The sequence below is a fragment of the Siniperca chuatsi genome, linkage group LG4 (genome assembly GCF_020085105.1).
Source record: "Siniperca chuatsi isolate FFG_IHB_CAS linkage group LG4, ASM2008510v1, whole genome shotgun sequence".
NCBI lineage: Eukaryota > Metazoa > Chordata > Actinopteri > Centrarchiformes > Sinipercidae > Siniperca > Siniperca chuatsi.
Window position 1 is genome coordinate 26396178 of NC_058045.1, and position 18393 is coordinate 26414570.

General features: G+C 38.1%; 3 protein-coding genes across 4 annotated transcripts in view; all 3 read left to right on the forward strand.

The window, feature by feature from the left end:
* The first annotated feature begins 227 nt into the window (after window positions 1-227).
* Window positions 228-1123, forward strand: LOC122874241 (C-C motif chemokine 4-like). Its single transcript, XM_044191816.1, has 3 exons — window positions 228-479; window positions 572-698; window positions 902-1123. The coding sequence occupies exons 1-3, from the start codon at window positions 416-418 to the stop codon at window positions 1008-1010; spliced, it is 300 nt and encodes a 99-aa protein (XP_044047751.1). The 5' UTR covers window positions 228-415; the 3' UTR covers window positions 1011-1123.
* A 2019-nt stretch (window positions 1124-3142) lies between these two features.
* LOC122874242 (C-C motif chemokine 3-like) lies at window positions 3143-5745 on the forward strand. Its single transcript, XM_044191817.1, has 3 exons — window positions 3143-3300; window positions 5085-5208; window positions 5381-5745. Exons 1-3 carry the CDS (start codon window positions 3237-3239, stop codon window positions 5472-5474), a joined length of 282 nt encoding a protein of 93 aa, XP_044047752.1. The 5' UTR covers window positions 3143-3236; the 3' UTR covers window positions 5475-5745.
* Window positions 5746-7652: 1907 nt separating this feature from the next.
* vps9d1 (VPS9 domain containing 1) overlaps window positions 7653-18393 on the forward strand; it is a 34142-nt gene continuing 23401 nt past the window's right edge. Inside the window, exons 1-6 of one of the 2 annotated variants that reach the window (XM_044193641.1) lie at window positions 7653-7790; window positions 9337-9409; window positions 11344-11547; window positions 11725-11890; window positions 12462-12573; window positions 18246-18308. In XM_044193641.1, the coding sequence (XP_044049576.1) occupies window positions 7710-7790; window positions 9337-9409; window positions 11344-11547; window positions 11725-11890; window positions 12462-12573; window positions 18246-18308 (699 nt within the window). In that variant the 5' untranslated portion in view covers window positions 7653-7709. The remainder of the gene's footprint in view (window positions 7791-9336; window positions 9410-11343; window positions 11548-11724; window positions 11891-12461; window positions 12574-18245; window positions 18309-18393) is intronic. The other variant, XM_044193642.1, reaches the window with a different exon arrangement.

Genomic DNA, 18393 nt, shown 5'->3' on the forward strand with positions numbered 1-18393 from the left:
CTGCTGTTTAAAACTTGTGTATGAAGAACTTTAATGCTCACGATGACGTTTCCACTGACTAAAAATGCACCAAGATGTAGATAAGATAAACGCTAAGAAGACTATTGTGTTGTCTGTGGTACAGGAGATGATTTTAATCTTTACAACAAAACTGTGGCCTGTCCCTTTACTGTATTTTCCACCCCTAACTAGACAGCTGCAGACATTTGAGTTATGTCTTCAAGGTGGAAAGCTGAGGAGGTGTGGGGAAATTTCGCCTTGATGTCTCATGTAGGATTAATTTTGGAGGGGAAGGCTGACATCATACACATTTCAGTTCCACAATGGACAGTATTTATATCGGACGTAGTGCTGAGAGTCGATCACAACAAAGAGAGAAGAACATCGTCATCATCAGCATTTTACCGACAGCATCATGAAGACTCTCTGCTTCACTCTGGGGCTGCTGCTGCTCACCGCCTGCTGCTGCAACGCCATGCGTGAGTGATCTCTGTTCGAGCCTCCTCGTGTTTGTTTGAAGGTTTCTCACCAACATGTTTATAGTGATTTTATCCATTTACCTTCCTCACAGCTAAAGCTCTGCAGTTCAGCATGGCACCTGGAAACTGCTGCTTCAACTTATGCAAGCGCACGTTACCATCAAAGCTTGTATCTAGCATAACCAAGACCCACAGCTCCTGTCTAAAGCAGGCATTCATGTAAGTTTGTTTCATTCTTTTGCTATTTTTGTCTTGTAACTGGTGAAAAATTATGAAATTAATAGAAAGATGGAGGGCCTTTGACCTCCAGACAGGCATCATCAAAAGGTCACAGCATCCATAATAATGAATTACACTTCCATTAAAACATGAAGAAAAGGTGGATTAAGTTTATTGAGTTTTCTCTTCTGTATGTTTTGCAGAGTCCAGACTATCAGAGGAAGACAGATCTGCTACAGTCGTACTTTCCAGTGGGCTCTGGATGTCTACAATCAGCGCCACAACACTGAGGGCAGCGGTCAGCAGTACTGAAGATGTATTATTGTATTATACTTAATAATATAAATTAATGCCTGATTTTGCAGGCTCAAAGGTGTGAAGACTTGTTCTTTGTATTTTAATAAAACTTTTATTGCTGTAATGGACTTTATTGCTGGCTGTGTGTTTTCTGAGTAGATTGTGTATTGATTTGTGTCAGACAACAAATCTTGCATTTCCAAGGCCTTTTATGAATTATCAGATATCAGCAGGTCACTGACTAACTTCAACTAAAGAAATACAATCTGGATAACATTGGAGATTAATTTGTTAAATTTGGTTTCCCCGCTTGATTAGATGTGGCAGCCTTATACATCCCCATCATACTGAACATACTGAACTAAATTGTGTTGACCATGATCCAACAGATTTGATCTGATGAATGTAAGTCCAAAACACATGGCTCTTTAGCTGCTAAAGGCTTTTTCACTGCCTACCCACTGACTTTGTCTATTTGCCATTTGAAACTGGACAGTAGTGTACTGTGGGTTAATCAGAGCTATTTTGCTGGAAACAAAAGGGGTTTGATGAGAGCCATGAGACTGAACCCTACAGTGAATGTTTTTAAAAAATCTATTAACATGACGGATGTTGGTTTTCCAGAAGCTTGCAAGATGAAATGTGCATAACAGCTTTAAAGCTAGCCGAATAAAAACGCCATTGACTCACCAGATAAGGTCTTTGATAATTAGTTACGTGATAAAGTGAAAAAATTACACACTGAAGTAGAAATGGATGAATGCCACCCAGAGCATTGAGACAGTATAGCAGATCCAACCATGGTAGCCTGGTTCCAGACCTCTGAATCACAGCTCACATCTCCAATGTCTTTAGCTGTGAATAACGTGAATGACAAAATGGCAATTCAGTTGGATTATCAGGCTTAAACCATCTGTTAAAAGAAATAACTTACTTATGCAGAAAACAAAAATGTACAAAAATAAATTATGGCTTTCAGTTCTAATGCTGTGGAGAAAGATGAGTGGAGTGTTATGTTGGACTTCATGCTGATGCAAAGGTTGGAATTTGAGCTGGCTTGAAAAAAAAGTGTTGTTACACTGCAGAAGTGTGTACACTGTAATCAGTGATATTGATCTGTGCATCACCAGACTTGCAGATTTATGATATATATATTTTATTTTATTTTATTTTTTAAACATTTTTTAACAGAATTTTGCAAATGCACAATTTGCATAATGTTCCGCAAATTTATATGTGCAGTAATGACTATTTATTTTTTTAACATTCAAAAGGAAAAGATCTGCAGCCATTGTGTAAGCGCTCCCCTGCACAAAATCACACCACAAGCTGTGTTCTTGTGCTGTGGTTTTACAGTAACATGACTTGCAAACTTTTCACAGAACAAGTCAGTTCATGAGTGAAATGGTGTTGATCTCACGCGATCTATTCTTTTTGCCTCCGTTTCACCACACTTAACTCTAATATACACCATCATCAACTATACCTCTGTGTGCTGCTGGTCTGTGGTGCAACTTTATCTTCATGTCTCAGTAGCGGTATATGTCTCATCATTTACTGGCAGTACCCTTGCATTTGTTGGTACACAAGTGAAAGAAGCAATTGTGCATAGAATGAAAAACAAGAGCTTGAGAGAGAAGTTCAGATCCTGCATACCTTCTCACCTGCACATAAATCATTTCACAAAGATCACATGCTTGTTGGATTGACGGTGGCCTTTCTCGTGTGGGGGGGAGAGGCTTTCAGATGCTGTTTGACAACCTCGTTTGAGGCATACTGATGCCTTTAGAATGACAAGATGGCACTTCTTTTAAATCCATGAACACATATACCTTCGTAATAATAGCTTTCTTAACTTTTGTCTTTTTCAATTCAATCTAAAGTTACTTAGAAGTTAAAGTTCAGTTCTCAGCTCAATCAAATAAATGTATATCCTTTTTGCTATCTGTTTCTGTTTTGAGTACATTTTATTTCTCTTATCAGCAGATCAAAAAGATGCAGTGCAGAGGAGCTGCTGAAGTGTTGTTTGGTGCGTGATTTTTAATCTTGCTGTGCTGCGGTGTTCCTCAAACTTCCTTTCACCCATAATTGTGACAATCACACTGACTGTTTTCTTAGAATTGCCATGTACAGGAACATGACAATATATAAGCAGCTATAAGACATGTTAGTGATCAGAGCAGATGATCACTTCAGACATCAAAGACAGAAGAGCATCATCAGATCTACACTGAAGACAGCATGAAGACTCTCAGCTTCACAGTGGGACTCCTGCTGCTCACTGTTTACTACTGCACTGCCATGCGTAAGTCTGTCAGTCTACTTTCTGGACCAGATTGGAGAGAAATGCCATTAGTTGGTCTGCTTTCTTCCACTGATTTTTTATTTCATTATTTAATTTGTTTCTGCAAATCTTGGACATATAATGCGGGCCATAGATTGAATTTCAGAAATACTGAGGTAAAGAGTATTTTGTGAGTTTCCTCAGTGGACCACCACCCCCTCCAATTTTTAAAAAACTTTTTGGATTTTTTTTTTTTTTAGATTTTCTATATGCAGTTAACTGTTCAATTACATTTTGAAAAAATACAATTACAATTTGCATTTTGAAGAAAACTGAATAATTATATATATATATATAAACATATATATATTATTTTATTTTATATAAAATTATATAAAAATTTTATATTTGTTGTTGGCCCAAATGTAGTAAAATTTAAATATACTGAGTCTAGAATACTAGAATCAGCCTATAAAATGTTTATTTGTAGAATAATAATTCAGCCACACCCAAATTCCCAGAAAAATACAGCACATGACCACAGTGTCCTACAGCCCTGTCCACAACATGACAAAAGGCTGAAATATGCAGCTAATATGCTATGCATATTTAAAGAATAACTCAGAAAACCAATATGAATCACATGCAAGTAATCTCACGTTTGTTTTTCGTTCTCTCTGCTGTACTCAGGTCTCTTGCAAAAGAGCTCTTGATCTCAGTGAGATTACCTGATTAAATAAAGCTTACATGTGCATTCATTGCATTAAAAAAGTAACACTAATATTACTAATATTAACACTGTTAACTGTATTATTAAGCTCTATCCTTATAGTATATTTTCTAGTAAAATCTGTCTATTGCCGTCACTGTTTCGGCACTACAATGACTTATAAACGACAACTTTGAATTAGATTTAGTTTACTGAAATTTCAGTAGTTACTAAAGGCAAGGCTAAAGCACAGAATATACAGTGGTCACTCTTAAGGGTAATTAAATCAAAAAATGACAAATTCATATTTTAATAATAATTAAATTAAGAATTAAATTAAAACGTTTTTTTTATTTTTTTATTTACAGTTTTTAACAGTATTTCTACAATGCCAATAATCATCCCAAAGTAGTGGTCTATACAATGTGAAAATGAAAATAAATACTGTTACACACAGAAAGTGTGCTCTTGAATCCTAATAATGACTAATGAGCAAGCGTTTCACTGTTTCACTTTGCTGATTTCAATAATTTCATTGAGTTCAGTTCAAAGACTCATGAATAAATGAATTTGTAGCTCATTCACTTTATTAAGGTAAGCAACTGCATCATTGTTCAAACATACATCAGTGTGCATATCAGTAAGTGATCAAATCACCGTTCATGATGCCGTGACTTTGCAGCACTGCTTCTGTCTGTCTTCACTTCATTCCTGGATTGAACTGTTGAATTGCCTGTTACTTGTACAATACTGTGTGTTCAGTTCAGTACAAAAGTAGGACTATATAAACACTGTTTTAGCACAGCAACCTCCTATTTGCAACAGTATTATTGTATCATAATTGTTTCCGTGACATCCTGCTGTTTCTGTGCTCCAATGCAGAAAGCTTCTGATTCAGTCAGTAGTGATTCAGTATACTTAATTCAGTTTGAGGATTCAGTGTAAAGATTTGTGTTTGTGTACTGAACACCTCTATTTAGAATTACAGTACATGATGTTGCCAGCATGCAGCAACACACATCCTGACTTGTTGTGTATTGAGGTCAGTGAATTATGCGCTAAATGTTCCTTTTTTTTTTTTTTTTTTTTTTTCCAGCTCATGGAGTGAATGAAATAGCACCTGGACCGTGCTGCTTTAAATTCTTTACAGGAAGGATACCGCAGCCACAAATTGTCTACGTCATCAAGACTCACAACAGATGTCAAGAAAAGGGATTTGTGTATGTCTTGCTTTACCCTGACACTAGAATTATCCTCACCAGAGCAATGACCGCATGTTTAGAATTAATATTACATTTCAATGAAACATGACAGAGAAAATGTTCAGTCTGTGATTATGATGCCAAATGATATTTTCCAGTCCTAACTCTGTTGTTGTGGATTTTTCTGCAGGATCAGTACTGCCAGAGGGAACGAGATCTGCGTGAGCCAGAATCTGAACTGGGCACAGAGAGCTTTCGAGCTACAGCAAGTCAACAAGGGCTAATCATCAAACTTCTCCAGCTACTCAGCCTTCAGACATGACAAAGCTCTGTCTGATGTTAACAATCTGTGCTTGATAGCATCGTTTTATAATATTAAAAACATCTTTTTCCAAGAGGCTTTGCACTGTATACTTTCATGCAGCTATTAACTATTTTAATGATTAATCCCATGCACCCTTGTTTTGCTTTATTCTTAATAATTCAATTTTCATTTTACAAAATGTATTGACATGCATTCATGAAACAAAAAGAAAAAATAAATATGTATAATTATGTAAGTGTTGTATATAACTTAAGCTAGCTGAGAACTGTCACAGATTTATGACATATTTAAATGCATCCTATAGTAATTTTTGGCAGTGGGTCCACAAAATGTGTAACTTTTGTTTTTAACTTTTCACATCTTACAAAAAAGGAGAAGACCTGCACACGGTCTAGTGTCAAATGGAACTTTTTATTCACAGTGTTTCATTTCTGCATTTCTCTTTCTCATGTCTAAAAGTTAAGTTAAACTACCTGCGACAGTCAGAATATCTATCTCTGATTCATTGGGAATGTCTTGGGCTGTTTTTTAAAGGTAATCCTATTCAGAGATAAAGGGGCTACCTTATCCACGGTCACTTGTCTAGTTTTGTAATAGAGCTTATTCCTAGTAAAAGTTATTCTTGAGAAAAGATAATTTGGCTATTTTAGAACACATATTCCCCAGAAGAAGGCTAAAAGACCACACACCTGCCACGCTACCATCAGTCAGGACAGACCAGTGTGCATTCCCGCGTCCCCGCTGTCTGAATGAACAGATCAGGACCAGACATGCTGCCCCATCCTGAACTATCTGAATCTTCTGCAGATGCTTTTTAGCTGCACTCGACCATACTGCAGGGCAGTAGTCCAGATGTATCAAAACCAAGCATTGTACAATCAGCTTTCATGTGCTCGGAGAGACATAAGTGACACATTTTAATAGCACATGCCGCTCTGCCCATTTTAGTTGGAATTTTGTCTACATAACTAGACCAAGACATTTTCTTATCAAGGGTCATTAGAGGTCACCAAGAGTTTAGTTTCTGTAACCTGCTCTTCAAATCAGAGCCATCAGTATTGTTAACCTAAATTACCATTATTCGGTGGCCATAAGCAGGAGAATAACAGCTTGTTTCTGGACCGCTCACTCTTACTACAACACTGAAGGCACAAAATATCAAGGCTTACTTACATATTTACTGACAAACCTCCTGTACATCCAAACTGCCAGCATACAGTATTCATCAAACTCTGTGGAATGCACTAACTACTGATTATGTACCTATTTGCCTGGAAGCTGACTGGCTTCCTGATAGATGCTCACATACACTGATCTCCAAAGGATACTTGAAAAAAGTAAACCTTCCTCTTACTTTAACGTTACATCAATATAATGCAGTTAAGGACAGAAACAGTGATAAAGCAAAGAAGAAAAGCTGAAAACAGCAGAAAGAAAATATCTGTATTTTTTTTTTAATGTCAGTACTTTGTGGTGAGTTGTTCACAAGCATTTCAAGGAGAGACTTTTCCAAAACCCTTTCAACCACAGAATTGTTTTAATGACTACTGAGTGCAGCTGATACATACAGTGAGAGCGATAATGTAGTTGCCTATCTGTGTTCACTTTTCAAACGTGTTTTTCATTCTAGTCAATATCCTCCGTCTCATTATAAGTAAGCTACACTTAACTTGGCAGTTCATGCACTAGTACTTTATACCATATTATAATCATCAACCGGTAAACCCATTTTGTACTTCACACTTATTTTATTTTATACTTATACCCACTTGGTACTTAATTTATTTTCTGACCTGTATTATAGTGTATTATATATATTTTTTTGCCTAGTACTTCTATTCCTGTGTGCATTGACGTGATAGTGAGCTGCTATAGCAAAAGAGTTTCCCCTCGGGGATCAATAAAGTATTTCTGATTCTGATTTCCAAAACCCTTTCAACCACAGACTTGCTTTAATGACTACCGAGTGCAGCTGATACATACAGTGAGAGAGATAATGTAGTAGCCTATCTGTGTTCACTTTTCAAACGTGTTTTTCATTCATTAATTTCAGCATTCAGATGAATTAGTGCCTTGACTCTGCCAGTACCGTACAGTAGGGGGCAGTATACACCTTTAAACTGTGTTTGCAATCTGCCATGACTGAACATAAAGAAGAAGAGAAAGGAGGAAGAGGATCTGAGTAGCCCTAACCATGGCTGGGGTGAAGCCCCTTCAAAACGCAATGAAAATGGCCAAAGCAGCAATACAGCTGGACGGAGGCAACAAACATAAGGTAGTGTGCTAAACAGCTTGACTGCAACGGCAACACGAAGGTTTAACCCAGCCGGAAACCGTCTGTAGTGATGTACGTTAAACGGACGGGGGCGGTGGCCGTTGGTGGGTTAGCTAGCTAACCTGTCACCTCAGTGTGTTGTCGTCATGTTTAACGTAAACACAGCTGCTGGGATTCAGGGCTGCAGAGCTTCAAGAGCCATTCAACAGCTTTAATGTAGCCTATATTCTCATCTAATGACACCGTTACTCTGCACAGGGCAATGAAATGTCTCTCTCCTAACAGAAAGTAAAATATGTATGTTAGTTATTAAGATATCAAGTCATTTAGGACATTTGACGACAATTTGTGCAGCAGCTATCCTCTTCTCTCATATTGTATTAAGCTTTTGTTTTACTGTAGATTTAAAACAAATGATATTTTGTTTGGTTGCATTATCAGTTTGACTAGTCAAATTGAGCAACAGTGGCTAATTGTGTTTTTAATTCTGACTAGCTAGACTAATTTAAATGAGTTCATTTAGCATGTAAGCCTAGATAATGTGGTGTATAGAGTGTATGTAAATAGTATTTTTTTTAAATGTGTCTAGTAACCATAAAACTGTTTATCTTGATATACAATAGTAGTAAATAGTAGTAGTAATAATTAAGTTTCTTTCAAAGAGTAGTCTTGATTAAATACAGTAGTTACGTGTTACTACAACATGCAGTTGTGAATTCTGGAATAGGATTAGATATTTTTATGTATTTTAAAAAGAAATTCCTGGTGAGTCCTTAATCACCAAATGGGATTCCATATAAACAGAAAAGGGACCACTGCAGTAAAACAATGACTATTAATTCATCATACCCACTGATCCTGTTCCAGATTGTAGGGGGGCTGGAGCCTGTCCTATTATGGGTTGGGCAAGAGGCAGTGTACATCCTGGACAGGTCACCAGACTATCATCGAGCTTAAAAGAGTGCTTTAGTTTAAAGTAAATGCAAGCATGACTGGTACCTGAAAGTATAATGACTTGTCAGTAAAATGAGTTGTGGTGTGGCCAGACACAATCATCAGAGTGTGTTTAGAAAATGTGGCATTGAGACAATTCAACACATAACACAACACATAACCGGTAATTTAGACTTTTAGAATTGCAGCACGCTACCATAAGGTGCAAGAACATTGTGGAAATAACAGGCTAACCATTTCTAATAATTTTATTAGACTCTAGGGTGGTGAACCAAATTAAAGAGAGACGGTTATGCATCTGTAAAAATCAGTTTTGTCAGGTGTATTTCTTTGCTGATAAGTGAGTATGTCTGACACTGAGACATTCTTAATAAACATGACATTGACAAACTATTGTCTCTATACAAACTACACCTGAACACATAATAATGAGGATGTTCAACAACACATTAATGTTGTGCTAAAATGTGCTATTTTTAATTCTGACTTGTTACTATTTCCATGTCTCATTGCTAGTAGTTAGTTATTTTGTTTACTGTATACCGTAATAATAATAATAATTAAATACTAAATGCTTGTGGTCTTTCTGCAGGAAGCTTACTGTGAATACCTCCGGACGATCAATTACATATCCCATGCACTTTTGGAGGAAGCTGGTTCCCAAAGTAAGAGTAGTGACATATACAGTATGACTGATGATAAACATATGTACTGAGATGCTTTAGGACAAAATTTCTAACCTCATGTTAGTATGTTTACTCTGTTTACTTTGCATACTGTACAGAGTTGTCCAATGGGTCTTCAGTCAGCTTTAGAAAAAATTAAACTAGCATCTAACTAAAATCTGGAGATCTGTGTGCATCTCCTCCTCTGTATCTCAGTTCAAAAGTTGGTCCTGTGTTCAAGCTAGGAGCAACTTTAACAGCTGCTAGCAAGGTTGTTAAACTTGTTGTTATGATTGGCAGACGGCACTGCATGAATGGCCTAGTTCAGGGCGAGGAAGGCCCTTAAACATTTCACTGTGGTCAAATTGTTGAGTGTGATATGGTGTTATTGCAGTATTGTCTAATAATTGCAACATTTCAGATTAATCAAAAAAGTTAACATGCCTCTTTTGAGGGCCTTATTATTAGGTTATACTGCAAGCACTATTACAACAGTAGAGAGTGTGAGATGGGCTTTTATTTATTGCTCATAGCTATAAGTTACAGCGTACAGGTGCCCTTTCATTGGATAAGTAGCTTGGGCTCCTTTTTAGATGTCATTGTGGCCAAGTTAAGTCCTGAGGTTTCTTGTTTTATTTTGTGTGAACTCACCAAAGCAAATGCCTATCAAATGGCAATAAAGTATTCAATCTTTACAAAGTAGGAACTATATAAATTCTCCAATATAATGTGGTCAGACCAGACACTGTAGGCATCTGATATCATCAGCAATGGTGTGCTGTGGGTCCTATACTATATATCCTTTCAAATGTTTGGGCCTGTTGCCCTTTTTCCAGAGGCTAACCATATTGGTTAAAAAGCTGCATCAAGATGTATCGGCCCTCCACCAACCTCTAGTGCCAGCCAGTAGGAACTGCAACACTATAATAAATTTCAAACAGGCATACAGTATTATGTTCACCTTGAACTTCTGTGAAAATATCACAGCTAAACAGTCTTTTTGCTGAATTATTTTGCTGTCTTTTCGATTTAGTGAAATTGACTAGTACCCACTAAGTACAGACTAAGACTAAAGATAAGACAGCTTACTGTGTCACTGTAACCTAAATTTACAAAGAAATCAATATTATCGAGTTATTGACTTTTACTTGTTATTCAAATACACACTCTCAGAATTTGTAACTGCACTCAGTCTGGCCCACAAATCCCAAAAAATTAAGTATGTGTTTGAACTAAGAGGAATTGGCCAGGATAACAAAATGTGTATCTTTTTTTTTCTCTTATTTACATAGAAATCGCAGTAACTTAGATTGCTATATTATTAGAAAAAATGTGAAAAGAAAAAGAAAGAAAAATACATATACACATATGGTATATGCACACACTGTACAGTATATACATGCATAGATACACATATACACTCAGTTGCCAGAGGTGTTTCTGTCATTTAGCCTACCCTCATTGATATAAATGGGGGTGGACAAAATAATAGAAACACCGTGTCAGTATAACACAATACAATTCAACAGCACCATAAACTGCAGCCTCCAAAATGATCATATAGTCCTCTAAAACAGATTCAACCAAAATTGAACATTACAGTTTTCATGAAAGTAGGATATATTGCAGGACTGTTGTATTAGACTGCACTAGTTTTAGGATTGGTCGGTGGGACCAGTCTTGAGTTGTCTCATGAGGACAAGCAAACAACACAAGCAGCACCCCCTGCTGACGTAGTTAATCATTCTAACCAGACTTGAATTAATCAACTTGAATACAGTGGTTGATTGTTAGCACGAAATTGAATCAGATCTCAAATGCCATGTAATGACCTTTATGTAGTAGACCTGCATTAGATTAATCATCCAGGAATGCCTTTTCTTAAAAGATCACTACTCATGACTTTCTCTGTCTTCTCTTTCTCTCTGTCCCAGCCTCAGAGGAGAGGGAGATGGTGGCGGTGGAGGTGGAGCGGATGTTGAGGCTGGCTGAGCAGTGTCTGGAGAGAGCCAAGTCATTTATAGGGAAGAGCGCTGAACCCCCTGACCTCTCTGCCTCCGTCTCCGCTTACTGTTCACCTGGCCAATCAGAACCCCATCAGACTGCTGTCATTCCAGCTGCCATTGCAGCAAACACTGGTGAATACGTCCCCTCCAATCAGAAGCATCTCTTTTATTAACATACCATTCAGTCACTGCTAATTTGGAGCCTGCCCCAGGGGTCACAAATCAAAACTAGCCAATGTATACCCACATGATTTTGTCCTTAAGCCAATCACCATTTTTTGTCTCTGTGTTTCACCTCTGCTGTCACAGTCCCTCCATCTGATACTCCTGTTGACGCAGGGCGTAAAGCAACCAGCCCAACAAAGACCGGTCACCGCAGGGTGTTGTCAGATGGTGGCGGGGAGCGCTCTCCTTTTCTGCCTCCCGAAATCTTCCAGAGACTACAGGCAGTGGTGTCACAGGACACAAGCAAAAAGTAAGGGCCAGTTTTTATCAAGAAGGGCAAGTATTGCTCCATTCAATGACAGATATCCTCTGGAGTGTACAACACAACAGGGATAACAGATTTCCAAGAACCAGTCATTTCCAGTTTCCATTTAGAGCACAATGTTTTGAACTGGCCAACCAGGTCAAAACATCAAAGAGATTCTTACACTCTTTAATGTCTTAAATTCAGTTATCTAAATTTTAGACCTGTGGTTGGAAATACAATTAAATGTTTGAGTCTTCAATACGGTTTCCATGAATCAGTCAATCAATGAATCCATGAGTCTTAATTGTAAAGGGACAAAAATATACTCAAAAATATTAGATTTAACTTGCAGAATCTTGTCATCGCCATATATGAATGTTGGTGGTGCTTGTATGAGCTTTCAGCCATGTTAATTTGAAATATTCAATAGTCTTTACTGAAAGCAAGTGTCTAAACTGCTAAAAATCATAACACTGACAGATGTAAAGAGAGTGTTTTATTTGCCTTTGACACACCCCTTAAGTAAGATATTGCTTGTTTGTATTTTGTGTGTGTGTGTGTGTGCGCGCTGCAGGGAGTTGACACCGATTGAAGAAGCATCCCGTTTGAACCAGAAGTTGAAAGCCAATTATGAAGCTCGTCTGGCAAGGCTCACACCTGGTCAGGCCTACCAGAAGACGTCTTTGGTATGTGACTGAGTGTGTGCGTGTGTGTGTGTGTGTGTGAGAGAGAAAGAGGGGGAGAGACAAACCTCAGGTTTCAGTCTTAAGACCCCACGAGAAGTTGTTTTGTAGGAATACGTTGCAGTTGCAGTTTGTTTGGGGGTACACAAAAATCATTTATGTTTTGCTTCAGGCATGACCTCCTCGTATTTCTTTCCTCGACTAATACACAAATAAACTGTGTGCCAGATATTATGGCATTGTGGAGGTCCTGTGCCGTGCACAATACTTCCAAAACAGAGCAGGCCTATGTCAGCCACTCAGTCCAAGTACCTCAAAAATAAGAAATATTATGAAACATTTTAAAACATTTTAAAAATGTGAGAATCTTTTTGAAAATTATTTTCCTACTAAAAGTGAGAGAGCAAGCACAATTACTCTTTTTATTTATGTATTAGTTTTTTTACTGATATAAGAACTGTTTACAAACTTTTTTTTAACTTTGGATAAAAAAGGACTTTTTATTTGGCATATGGATTGAAATACACTATAAATACTGTAGATAAATAGAAATTAAATAAATAGAAATTAATCAAATTACAGTACAGATAAATAGTATAGAATAAGCTTAATTTTTGAACTGGAAAAAACTTAATTTTAAAAATGATGGGGTTTTTCACATTTCACACACTGCAAGTAAGCATATTTACCTGTTTACTACGTAGTCAATATTATAAATCAATATTATCCTGGGTTTTTCCCCTTGCCGTAAGTATCTGGAAATCAACTGTTTGGTCGGTATCTTCACTGGAAGAGTCTGGAAAGATACAGCGTTCGTTTTAATCGACTCTACTCTAGAACTCAAACTCAAAAAAGGAACAGCATTCCATCCTAATATGTCTGACTTTATCTTTGCATTCAATGGACCACAATTAAGGTCAAATCATTTTTAGATATCTTTAGACAAGCTGATACCCAGGTACCTGATTAATTCTGCATCCCATTTCAATTTATTGGGTGTTTACCTGAGTTTTCTGTATATTAAGCTTATAACCTCAGAGTGTCCCATATTTTTGTGTAGGCTGGTCTATCAATACGTCATCAGCAAATAGAGCCGATTTTTGGTCCCCCAATAACATGTCTATCCCCTTAATATCAGCATTTTAGAGATTATCTTTAGCTGGAAGAAAAAATATTTTTGACTTGATCATCGAAACAGAGGTTAGCATCAAATATTACCCAAAGATTCCTTGCAGCCTGCTTATTCCTTTGACAGGCCGCTAAGATTAGCAGAAAAAGAGCTGATGGAACAGAAGCCAAATGTGCTAAAAGACCGCAGTTTGGTCTTTTAGTGGATTCATGCACAACACTGCAGACAGAGAGGGCCCTTGCCGTCATGTTCCTATCATTATCATGCTAAGTGTATCTACCAGGTTAATAACATTTCTGTTATTGATCAAAAGCTATATCGATGGACTCACCCACCCCAGCCTTCGGATTTTTGGAAACAAATAAACGGGGTGTCCTTGAGAGGATCAAAGCAAGCAAAAAAGTATGTCCAGTCTTTTAAATTGTGGGTGTTGAGGCTCTTCTAAAGGCTTGCAGTTCGCCTCCTTTTTAGTGCGGGATGCACGTCTCCCAGCTCGCTGGTTGTTTCTCTCCCAGGTGGGCTGTCGCAGTTGTTCCATCAGTGTCCCTGGGGGTTTGATGATCTCCATGGGGAACTCTCTCCTCGACAGGTCTTGAGTTGCCTCCTCCACTGTCTCATAAATTTGGGTTTCATCATCACCTTTGCCGTGCTGGATACAGGGTTTGGAATTGGATTTGTCGATCTTTCAGATCATGGATGGGGACTCTTTTTCTGCTCCCCCAGGAACTCCGTGTATCCTAATGTTCTCATGCCTGGAGCAGCTCTCCTGGTCAGTTATTTTGGCATCTAGTTTGACTTGTAGCTTCAGCATTTCTGTTAGGATATCTTCTGTGTTTTGGATTCTCTCCTCAGCTTTCACCGTTCGCTCGTCAGCCTCGTCCAGTCTGGTGTTCGTTCTCACAATTTCTTCCTTAATGTGCTCAAGCTGCTCTTTATTATCCTGGCGAAAATCCCTCAGCTCCTGAAAAATCAGTTCCAAATTGGAGGTCTATTCACGAGGCATTTGCATTGCCTGCATGTTTGCTAGCTGGTGGCTTTGAAGTTACTTGGTTTCTTTGTTGTGTATTTCTGGTTGCTGTGTGTTTTTCCCGCTTTTTAGCCTGGTATCCATTACCGCTCCCTTTCAATTTGAGTTTAATTAACTCGCACTTTTTGGGGGGGGTCCAAATTATCTAGTCGGGAACGGTTGGGAGAGCTTTCACTATGCTGCCATCTTGGCAGTGTTCCACCTAGAAGTCCTCTGTTAGATGTGTGTTCATCCTGTGTCCCGATTTAGGACCTGCGTCCTTCATAGACTACATTTTAAAGGGACAGTTCACCCCAAAATCAAAAATATATATTTCTCCTCTTACCTGTAGTGCTATTTATCCATCTAGATTGTTTTGGTGTAAGTTGCCGAGTTTTGAGGATATCGGCTGTAGAGATGTCTGCCTTTTTTGAATATAATGGGACTAAATGGCACTTGGCTTGTGGTGCTCAAAGCACCAAAAAATACATTTGAAAAACTCAACAGCAATGTCTCTTTCCAGAAATCATGACCCGATTACTCAAGATAATCCATTGATTTGTTGTGAGCTGTTTGATGTAGGGACTATTTTATTTTTATAATGAAACTGCCCACAACAAGGTCTGTGGACAAGGTCAGTCACTGATACAGTATGTATGTCACTTAAAGTGTGTGATGTAAATGATGGAAGCCAGGCCTGAACTCCACTGTTTGTTCTTGTTAGCAGCCTGGACATGTTACAAAATCCCAGGACGTTACAAATAAATGAATGTTATATGATTATATTTACAATTCACCTGTTATCTTTTATCATGTGTTGAAGTGAAACACTGGATCTTGTACTTTAAACATGGGGGTCATAGAACTTATCATTGATATTGACCACTTTGTCATCTGCTTAAGAGGAAAGGTTGGTATTCTCTATTGATGGCAATGTCGGTCTGTCGGTTGGTCGGACTGAAATATCTCAATAACTATTTGATTGATTACCGTGGAAATTTTTAACAGATGTTCGTGGTCGTCGGGGGGATGAAAGTTAATGACTTTGGTGATCCCCTGACTTTTCCTTTAGTGCGACCATGAGGTTGACCTTTGTGGTTATGAGTGAAATACCTCAACAACTATGGGATGGATTGGCATCAAATTAGTTTTTTAGTTTTTTATCTAGCACCATCATCAGGTCAAAATGTTTATTTGTCCAATACTTTATGACCAGATACCTAAAGAACTTCCCATCAGCTTTAGCTGTATTTGTGTTTAGTGCCAATTAGAAAATGTTACCATGCTAACATGCTAAGCTAAGATGGTGAACATGGTAAACATTATACCTACACGACATCGCCGTGTTAGCATGGTCATTGTGAGCATGTTCACAGCTAGTGTGTGCTTGTACGGCAGGCTGCACAGTGTTAGTCCATATCATCCACCATTAAGGCTGGTGTGCTCTCTGAACCAGGAAGTAGCACCTGACTGATTTTCTGACTGTAGTGAGTCAACACATGTACAGTATTGGATATTTCCGAGCACCTGAAATGTGCAAGTACAGTGTAACTTCTTAAATCCTAATAAGATCCTTGAAATAATAAATTAAAAAATATATATAGTGTCTAAATCGATCAATTTGTCTGAACTCTCTGGATCTCAGTCCTAGATATGGACTGATTGCTCGTTTTAATAATAGGCCTACTTTTAAATGAATCAGTTTACCAGTGGAAAATTAGAATCTGAAATTGGTTCTACATCCATGGTTGGACTGTGTTTTGTACAGTTAAGTAATCGTCACACAAAGAAAGTGTCAACCAATGTCACTTGCAAAAGACTTGATACTCTCCAACGCTGCTAAATAAGTCAAGGTACAACATACTCCCAAACTCACTCACTTTTTTCTTATTCCTCCATTGACGTAATGCTCTCCAAGTACTTAGTTTGTTCAGCTGTGTGTTTCTTCATCAGTTAGTTCTACAGAAAAGCAGTGAACCAGTGATTGCTCTCTTAATAGGCCCTGAGGGCAGGGCCTAAGCAACACAGAGTAGCTTAAATTTCTGAGTTCTCAGACCATTTTCACAATTGAGAATGACTTCCGGATGGGAGCCGAAACGTCTTGATTCTGAAAACAGTGTCCAGATGACTTGGAACACTCCTGGATGAATGAGGGACTACACCGTCCTCTTAATAGTTAAACTTTTCTCAACCTTAGGAAGCACTCCACTCAACAGAAATTGAATACATGTTGTTTTTTTTTTCACTAGTGGTCTAGCGACAGCGTGTGTGCTTTTATTTTGAATGTATTGCGGTGCTTCCGGTCTGGGTTCTACGTTAGCTTGCCGCATGTTGTGGATGACGCGTGAATACCTGAGTGGAGGGGGAGTGCGCTGTGCAGAGATCTCTTCACCGCACGGGTTATTCAACGCTAGATAACGCTTCAGCTAAAAAGCAGAACTTTCTCTACTCCTCGTTTTCATCTCTTTGGTGAAAACTATCTCCAGGCAGAAAAAAAAAATATGGTAAGCGAGAGACATAGCGAACATTTAATGCGTGAGACATTCTTAATTGCAAGGGTTAATAAGGTAACCTATTGTATTCCGATATGAATTATGTGTCCTGTTGGAGATAATTCATGCTAACTTAATCATTCAGATACGGAAAATGGTTCGGCGTCAAGTGGAGCTTCGCGCTTACTGGAGAAAACTAAAGTCGTTTGTAAAGGTAAAGTCATATCAGCTAGCTAATTAACACCACGTCACGCTGAACTCGTTTAAACATCCTTTGAAATTATTGCTTTTGTGATTGTCCCCCCCCAAAATCCACCCTGTTGTCTTTTTAAGTGGTCAGTTCAGAGAGCGCACACAAATGAGATTCATAAACGTAACGAGCTGTTACATTAACATTTATTGCATGTTTTCATATAAGCATATATTACATTTACAGACTGCAGCGAAGTCGCTCCACAGTCACCGAGGAGTGAGCAGAAATAAATTGTGTTGCTTCAGTAAAAATGTGTTGCACTGACCAACTTTTATGGTGTCTGGAAGTTTGGAAACGTCTTTGGTGATGCAAACTACTCTAACAGATATTACTATAGATTTAATGCAGTCTTGAGGTTGTTGTTGTTGTAGTGGTTGATAGTATAATTTAGACTTTTGATCCTTGTGTTGACCCTATCCTTGTTGCAGTGCAGGTTGTAACATGGTGGTGGTTCCTTTTCAGTGACTTAAGTTAAAGCTTCATTTACTAACACTGTTAATAGATTTTATGATGGGAATTGGGATGGGACATGACATAGTGGCTTCACGTTTTTAACTTTAATTTTTTTACCTCAGTATGTTGGCGGTAACTGCCTGACTTCTTATTTCCCCTGGTAATATTAAGAAATCGGCCCTAAGTTAATTTCCACCCTTATGTTTGTGCTGAGATGAATTGGATTTTTCTTTACAGACATATTAACACAACTTTACATAGTATTTTTCCTTGGTCAACTTTAATGTAATTGCATGAAGGCATGTATAAGTAAGTCATTTCCTATCCTCTTTTTCAATGCAGACGCTCTCTCTCCAGCGGCAGATGATGGAGAACCTCATCATAGCCAAGGCCAGACAGGATGCTGTATCCTTCTGTTGTCAGCTCGTGTCCTGTCCTGTTTTCACTGTGTTGTAGAAGTCTCCATCTTTGTTGCTTGATTGGTGAAGGC

Excerpts from the sequence above, each read along its gene's own strand:
- LOC122874241 (XM_044191816.1), top strand. The coding sequence starts at position 416 with ATGAAGACTCTCTGCTTCACTCTGGGGCTGCTGCTGCTCACCGCCTGC. Across the intron at positions 480-571 it reads CTGCTGCTGCAACGCCATGC|CTAAAGCTCTGCAGTTCAGC; the intron begins GTGAGTGATCTC and ends CCTTCCTCACAG. Across the intron at positions 699-901 it reads TGTCTAAAGCAGGCATTCAT|AGTCCAGACTATCAGAGGAA; the intron begins GTAAGTTTGTTT and ends TATGTTTTGCAG.
- LOC122874242 (XM_044191817.1), top strand. The coding sequence starts at position 3,237 with ATGAAGACTCTCAGCTTCACAGTGGGACTCCTGCTGCTCACTGTTTAC. Across the intron at positions 3,301-5,084 it reads TTACTACTGCACTGCCATGC|CTCATGGAGTGAATGAAATA; the intron begins GTAAGTCTGTCA and ends TTTTTTTTCCAG. Across the intron at positions 5,209-5,380 it reads TGTCAAGAAAAGGGATTTGT|GATCAGTACTGCCAGAGGGA; the intron begins GTATGTCTTGCT and ends ATTTTTCTGCAG.